Raw genomic sequence first — 6,767 nt, 5'->3', positions numbered from 1 at the left:
AGGATTCAAATTATATTAAGTTTCCAAGCCGCCCATCATCTTTCGATTGTGAGAGCTCTGAGAAGGCCTTAAACTTCTATGACACAGACTCAACAAAAACACTTGGAATCCATTGGTTGCCCAAGGAAGATTTGTTTCGGTTTGTCCTAGATGACAACTTTATCAGTTTACTAAGCAAAACATATTGTGAGTTTCGGCTCGAATTTTCGATCCTCTTGGCTTACTTTCCCCACTAAAATCTTATTGCAAGAGCTTTGGCTTCAAAAACCAGTTCGGGAAGAGTCGATTTCATTGCGCCTCGACACCAGCTGGGAAAATTTCAAAGCCAATCTACTGCAGCTATCATCAATAGGCATTCCTCCGTTTCTACACACCGAGTCGAGTGCTAGCTGCCAAATTCATGGCTTCGCCGACCCCTCAATACGAGCGTATGGCTGCTGCGTATACATACGTAATCAATCGGCAGGTGGAACGAAATGTACTTTGCTTACTGCAAAATCAAGAGTGCTTCCCCTGAAGACTAAATCTTTTCCGCGTCTAGAGCTCTCGACAGCCCATCTGTTGGCCAAATTATGGTCGCGAATAGCGGCAGCTGTTGATCCGGCCAATTGAAAATATAAACCTCTGGACAGACTCCGAAATGGTGCTACATTGGATTAAATGCATCCAACCGTACTTAAGGCGTTTGTTGTAAACAGAGTGGCCGAAATCCAATAGTTGACGGATAAAGCTACTTGTGCCAACTAAGCGAAATTCCGCGGATCAAGTATCTCGGGGTTGTAACGTGGACGAATTGAATAACTCTATCAGGTTTAGCGGTCCACAGATTCTACTAAGCCCTGCGTCATGGCCGACAAATACCCACTTTCAGTTCTCTCCAGAAGCATTGGCAAGAGCATTGGTAGCGCTTCTCCGAGACCGCATTTGTCTGGTCAATGCTCGAGAAGCGTGTAGTCGTACCGTTTGAAACTGCACACACTGCTTTCATTTCAATCATGCCAGGCCAAGACGGTAAGGTCCGCGTAGCAGACGTGGCAACCAAAGCGGGGGTAATTAAGCGCCCCGTTCACAAGCATGTCGTGTTACCAAGAGAAATTGAAGGATCGTGATCCTGTCGAGGTGGCCGGTGTTACGCCAAATGGCGTTTAATTTAGTTATTTTTTTTAGCGATTTCTTAATTCTGTTTGTTTTATCCACCGCACTGAGTCCGTTTTCTAAGACACACCACTGTATTTTCCGTAATACCGTTTATCACTTTTGTCTTGCGCGTACATACATATGTATACCATGCACATATGTATGTACTTGTTGTGGCCCAAGTTTAATCCTGCGTAAAACAGAACTCATGCTTTTTACCACCAGATATAAGGTACCAACTTTTACCGTACCAAATATCAACGGGCAAACTCTTTCACTATCACCCGGTGCAAAGTTCTAGAGGTAATTCTGGACTCCAAACTTAGCTGGAAGTTAAACGTCGAAGAACGGGTAAGGAAAGCAGAAATTGCTTTATATGCCTGTAAACGTATGCTTGGAAGAAGATGGGGTCTTCAACCTAAGCATACATTATGGCTATATAAGGCGGTTATATGACCTATTTTATCGTATGGTTCAGTAGTTTGGTGGAAGGCTCTAGGTAGAGAGTACAATTCCAAATTACTCGGCAGAATGCAAAGATCAGCCTGTGCAATAACGGTCGGTGCAATCAGATCATGTCCTAGAGAGGCTCTCAATGCACTGATACACGTAATTCCAATAGACCTACACATAAAGAAGACGGAAAAGAAAAAACTTATGATCACGCTAGTCTATTATTGCGACAAGCTCAGTTAATCACGATGAGGACTGACTACATCGTCCCGATGGTAACTTTCAATAGGAATTATGCCACAATCTTTCCTTCTAAGGAAGAATGGAATAAGGGATTCTCTCTAAACAACTTCGATACCACAGTCTATACAGATGACAGTAATATGGATTGTGGTGTTGGAGCTGGTATATATTCTCATAGACTTGAGATTGAAAAATCGGTGCGTCTCCCTAATGCCAGCAGTGTCTTCCAGGCGGGAAAGTACTTGTAATTGGGGAAGCTTGTAGGCTACTAATCGCAGATTTCTCTTTTAAGGGCAATATAGCTATTCTTTCGGATAGCCAAGCTGCAATCCAGGCACTGGACACGGCTATAACAACCTCTAAAGTGGGGGAGCAAAGTAGGAATAGCCTCACCACCTTGAGCGAAAACCATAAAGTTACCTTAATCTGGGTCGCGGGACATCGGACATTGAAGGGAACGAAAAAGCAGATGAACAGGCAAGAGGGGGATCTGCCATGAATAACGCTCTTGCAGAATCAGTATTCACACCATTAGGTGCGGTCAAGAATGCAATTTCAATAAAATACCTTCGAATCGCGGATTGTAGATGGAGAGACCAGACGAAATGCAAAATCAGCAGGGCGTTATGGCCCACCTATAACCTCAAGCAATCGTCAACATTGATAAACATGAAACAACGGGACGCCTCTAGACTAACGGCAGTCATAACTGGGTTCTGGTCTACCGGAGAACAAGCCGCCAAAATGGGCATCCCTCGCAACACATATTGTCATAGTTGTAAACAACCGGAGAAAAAAAAACAATCTTCCATTTCCTCTGTGAATGCCCTGCCCTATGAGAGGACAGAATGTTAACCTTGGGCAAACCGCTGTTCGAGAATCTCGAGCAGCGGTCTGGCTTAGACGTCAACAACCTAATAAGGTTCATAAACCGCACATACTGGATATAATCTTGCTGTAAACAACTGTTAAACAAGTTGGTAACAAGGATTCTGGATGAATCACCACTCTAACCAACCAAGGCTTGTTGCGACGGTTCCCTTCGGGAATTCTCACCCAGTATTTTTGGTTCCCCTTCCCTCCATTGAAGTTTCTCTTATTCTTTAGAGGTAGCCAATCTCCGGTCGGGGTTAGATCACCACGCGCAAGCGAAACTGGAGTCACATTGAGTTACACTTCGCTCCCCTTTGAGATGCGGTTCTTAGCCAAACAAAAGCTCCTAAAATCTTTAGAAACAGTAGAATTTTAACCTTACTTCCACAACAATGAAGAAATTCTTGCTGAGGGGGTGAAGGCTTGTACCAATGAGGTTACTGAAAATTGCAAGCTCAAATGAAGGTGGAGCACTCTCTTGCCAGGTCACATCGCCTCTTTGTAAGAGTATGTATTGGGTTGGGGAATAAGCTCATAGCGTTTTTATATTGAATTTTATTTTACAATGATTTGTGTACTGTTTGGCAAAGGGTAAGTATTATGTTAATTCAGTAGAACTCTTTCTGCTCTAGAAAACTGTGCTAATTGTATTTTTGAGTTATTCAATTTTTTATTATTGTAGTTTTGAGGTTTAGAAATGGAATGTACAGGAGGCAAAAGTTAACATTTTCGAAACGTGCTCTTCTTTGCTTCTCATCGAGATCAAAAAGCTCCTAAAGCAGCCAGGGACATTTGTGACGTGTATGGAGAAGGTGTCATAGGCGAATCTGCAGCACGGAAATGGTTTGCAAAGTTCAAAAATTGCAACTTACACGTCGATGACACGTAGCGCAGCGGAAGACCTTCTGAATTCGATGAAAAACGGCTCAAATCACATATGAAGGAGAACGATCGCCAACCCAGTCGTCAATTGGTGGAAAAAATTAACTGCAATCATAAAACGATTCTGAATCACCTTCATTAAATGAGATCTACCGAAAAATTGAGAGCCTGTGTGCCACACGAGCTCAACCAAAAAGAAACAAAGAGAAACGCCTTCAAATTGCTTCTCAGCATCTCGCTCGCCATCGAGCAACACGCGGTCATAAACAACTTTTTTCCTACCAATTCGTCAAGGAAAATGAGAAATTGTGCCTATACATCAATATGAAGCAAAGAAAAGAGTGGGTGGTTCCAGGAGATAAGGCAAAGCCGAGAATCAAGCCTGATTCCCATCCAAAAAAGATCATGATATATTTTGTGGGGGACTGGAAATGCATGGTGCACTAGGAAATGCTCGAAAAGACTGCCACGGTCAACAAAGAGCTCTACATTGCCCAGCTAATCTGCGTGAATGAGACTATTCCACTGAAAAGACCTAGTTGACATGGTCAAACCATACTCCTTCACGACAACGCCAGGCCCCATGTTGCACAAGTCGTCAAAGCCGCACCATCTTACCATCTTTTCCTGTCCCTGTCAAATCATATGAAGGGCGTACCTTCGACAACAAAGAGGATTTTTCGCAGAATGGCATCAACAAATTGGTCGAGAAGTCGGGACAGGTTGTATACAGCAATGGCGAATACATAATTGATTAAGTTATTGATATAATTATTGTTTTTGTTTTGTTTAAAAAGTGTTTTAAGACTTCGGTAAAAACGCTACGAACTTATTCCCCAACCCAATAGTTTTAAAAAATGTGGAAGTTACCCATCTGTCCAAAACTTAGAGTTTGCTCTCCAGCAGTGGAAAACGTGGAAAAGTAATGTGAAAATTGCCAAAAAAAGAAGTTTGAGCTTGAAATAAATGACATAAATCGTCACTCTGACACCTGTGAAGCTTGGAGATTTGTTAAATGTTTACGTGGCTTTGGCAATATTGAAAGTTTGAACAAATGGAAACGAAAACAATTTAAAATATTTTTGCTTGCCAAGCCAACAAATTTACTGTTATGTGCATAAATCAAATACTACTTGAAATTGCTTGCTATAAAGCAATCAGAAAATTTCTGTTTATATTATATCTCGACGATGAGTGTTTCGGACTGGGCACCGTAAGGAAGTTGCCTATCCCAGTTACTTTTAACCATTTATTCGAATTAACTACACACAATAAGTAATGAAAATATGTCCATGTAACAGTTTGCAAGGACTCCCAAGTTGCGGAAAGTAACCTCCACATCAAAGTAAACGCCTTTAACACGTCCCCTGTCCCAATACAAAAATGCAAAATTGACCGACAAGTCCAACAGGGTCTTTTGAATAATTTGTTTTTTTGTAGTCGAGTATCCTATAGCTTTAGTAATAATAATATTACAATATAATTTAAAAAAAAAAACGGATGTAGGGTATTTCTACCTGAAATACATATGGTCCATGAGCGTAGAGGGACATTTTTGCTTCTGCACGTTCATGAAACACATGTGGTTCATATACCCCCTGACGCACATATGACTCAGGAACGTATCAGTGCTTATCAGGCGCACGTTTACTGAACCATATGTGGCTCAGCGGACAGGGAACGTGTTAAGCCAGTGGCTAGTTGGCTTAATCTGTCGTTGAATTTAGAAAAATGTAGCATCGTGCATATTGCTCGTAGCCCCAATTTTTTGGTAAACAACAACAACAACTGTGAATGTATAAGTTTCTTAGAGAGAGCTATCAGCTCGTCCTCACTATTATAGAAGTCGTGTTAGGTCAAAAATATAATACAATACAATACAAAAATATTTTAGAACACAGACTACCATTCGCAAGATATATGTAGGCTAGAATATCCGTTAAACACCAAAAGGAATAAAAAGTTTTTTCTGATAGCGGTCGCCCCTCGGCAGGCAATGGCGTCAAAGTATAAGATATGACATATTATAAATTAAACTTGTTGCGGGGAGAATCCTTAATATGCAGGAAGAACCAATAATGCGGGAAGAATCTTGAAGGCGGCTATAAATTCGCTGCGGGGAGAGTCCTGTATCCTTAATGTTGCGGGGAGAATCCTTAATCCAACAATTGTCCAAAACAATAATGAAATTTGCTGCTTCAATTGAAAAGTTACAATTTTTCTCTCACAATTTATTACAAACTATTCCCTATATACATATACACAATTATTTCAAACAAAACCTACTTATTTTCACAGAAAATTATAACGAATAACAAGAGTTGAAAAACATTAAAGTATTTTAAACTAATACTAAATTAGACTCAACATACCACCGCCCTTGAACTATCTTAATAAGTTTAAAACAAAATATTAAAAAGAAAATGGAAAGCCTTGAAAAACATTTACGATTAGTTATTAGTTTCTTCATGAAATAAATGTCCTTTCGTTGGCAAAAGGCAAAGTTTGACTATAGGGCGAACCAATACGCCATGCGGTGTTTTCAACGTAACTACTCTTACGCGTCCATCGGTACCATGATGGCATTTGATCACTCCTGCAAGCGTCCACTTCGTCGGAGGATTAGGCTCGTTGAAAACAGCAACCACATCCCCTTCTTCAATGTTGCGTGAAGAACGAAACCACTTGGTGCGACGTTGTAAGCTCACGAGGTAATCGTCTCTCCAACGAGGCCAGAAATGTTGTTTCATGGCAGAAATTGCTTGCCATCGCTGATGAAGATTTCCACGAAACACTTGACCCTCAGGTTCCGGTATTGGCTTAAACGGTTCACCGACTATGAAATGTCTGGGAGTTAGAGCTTCTAAGTCACCAGCAGTTTCAGAGTTATCACAGAGTGGTCGAGAGTTTACGCAAGCTTCTATTTCAGTCAAAAGTGTGTTGAACTCTTCGTATGATAGTGGAAATTCTCCTAGTACGCGTTTTAAATGATACATGACAAGTTTGACTCCAGTCTCCCAGTAACCTCCCATATGGGGTGCAGCCGGTGGATTACAGTGCCATTCGATATTCGAATCCGCAAAGAAAGAGCGAAGTTTAATATCAGCCATGCACTGTTGAAATGCAATGCGTAACTCCTTCTCGGCTCCAACGAAATTTGTACCGTTATCTGATGTCAT

General features: G+C 41.2%; 1 protein-coding gene across 1 annotated transcript; it reads right to left on the bottom strand.

Moving 5' to 3' along the window:
• Positions 1 to 6,038: 6,038 nt before the first annotated feature.
• Positions 6,039 to 6,767, bottom strand: LOC129250376 (uncharacterized). Its single transcript, XM_054890006.1, has one exon. It carries the CDS (start codon positions 6,765 to 6,767, stop codon positions 6,039 to 6,041), a length of 729 nt encoding a protein of 242 aa, XP_054745981.1.

Source organism: Anastrepha obliqua, chromosome 6 (assembly GCF_027943255.1).
Source record: "Anastrepha obliqua isolate idAnaObli1 chromosome 6, idAnaObli1_1.0, whole genome shotgun sequence".
Classification (NCBI taxonomy): domain Eukaryota; kingdom Metazoa; phylum Arthropoda; class Insecta; order Diptera; family Tephritidae; genus Anastrepha; species Anastrepha obliqua.
This window is presented reverse-complemented; position numbering and strand designations above follow the sequence as displayed.

What these genes read in the sequence shown, in the direction of transcription:
- LOC129250376 (XM_054890006.1), bottom strand. Translation starts at nt 6,767, where the DNA reads ATGACATCAGATAACGGTACAAATTTCGTTGGAGCCGAGAAGGAGTTA.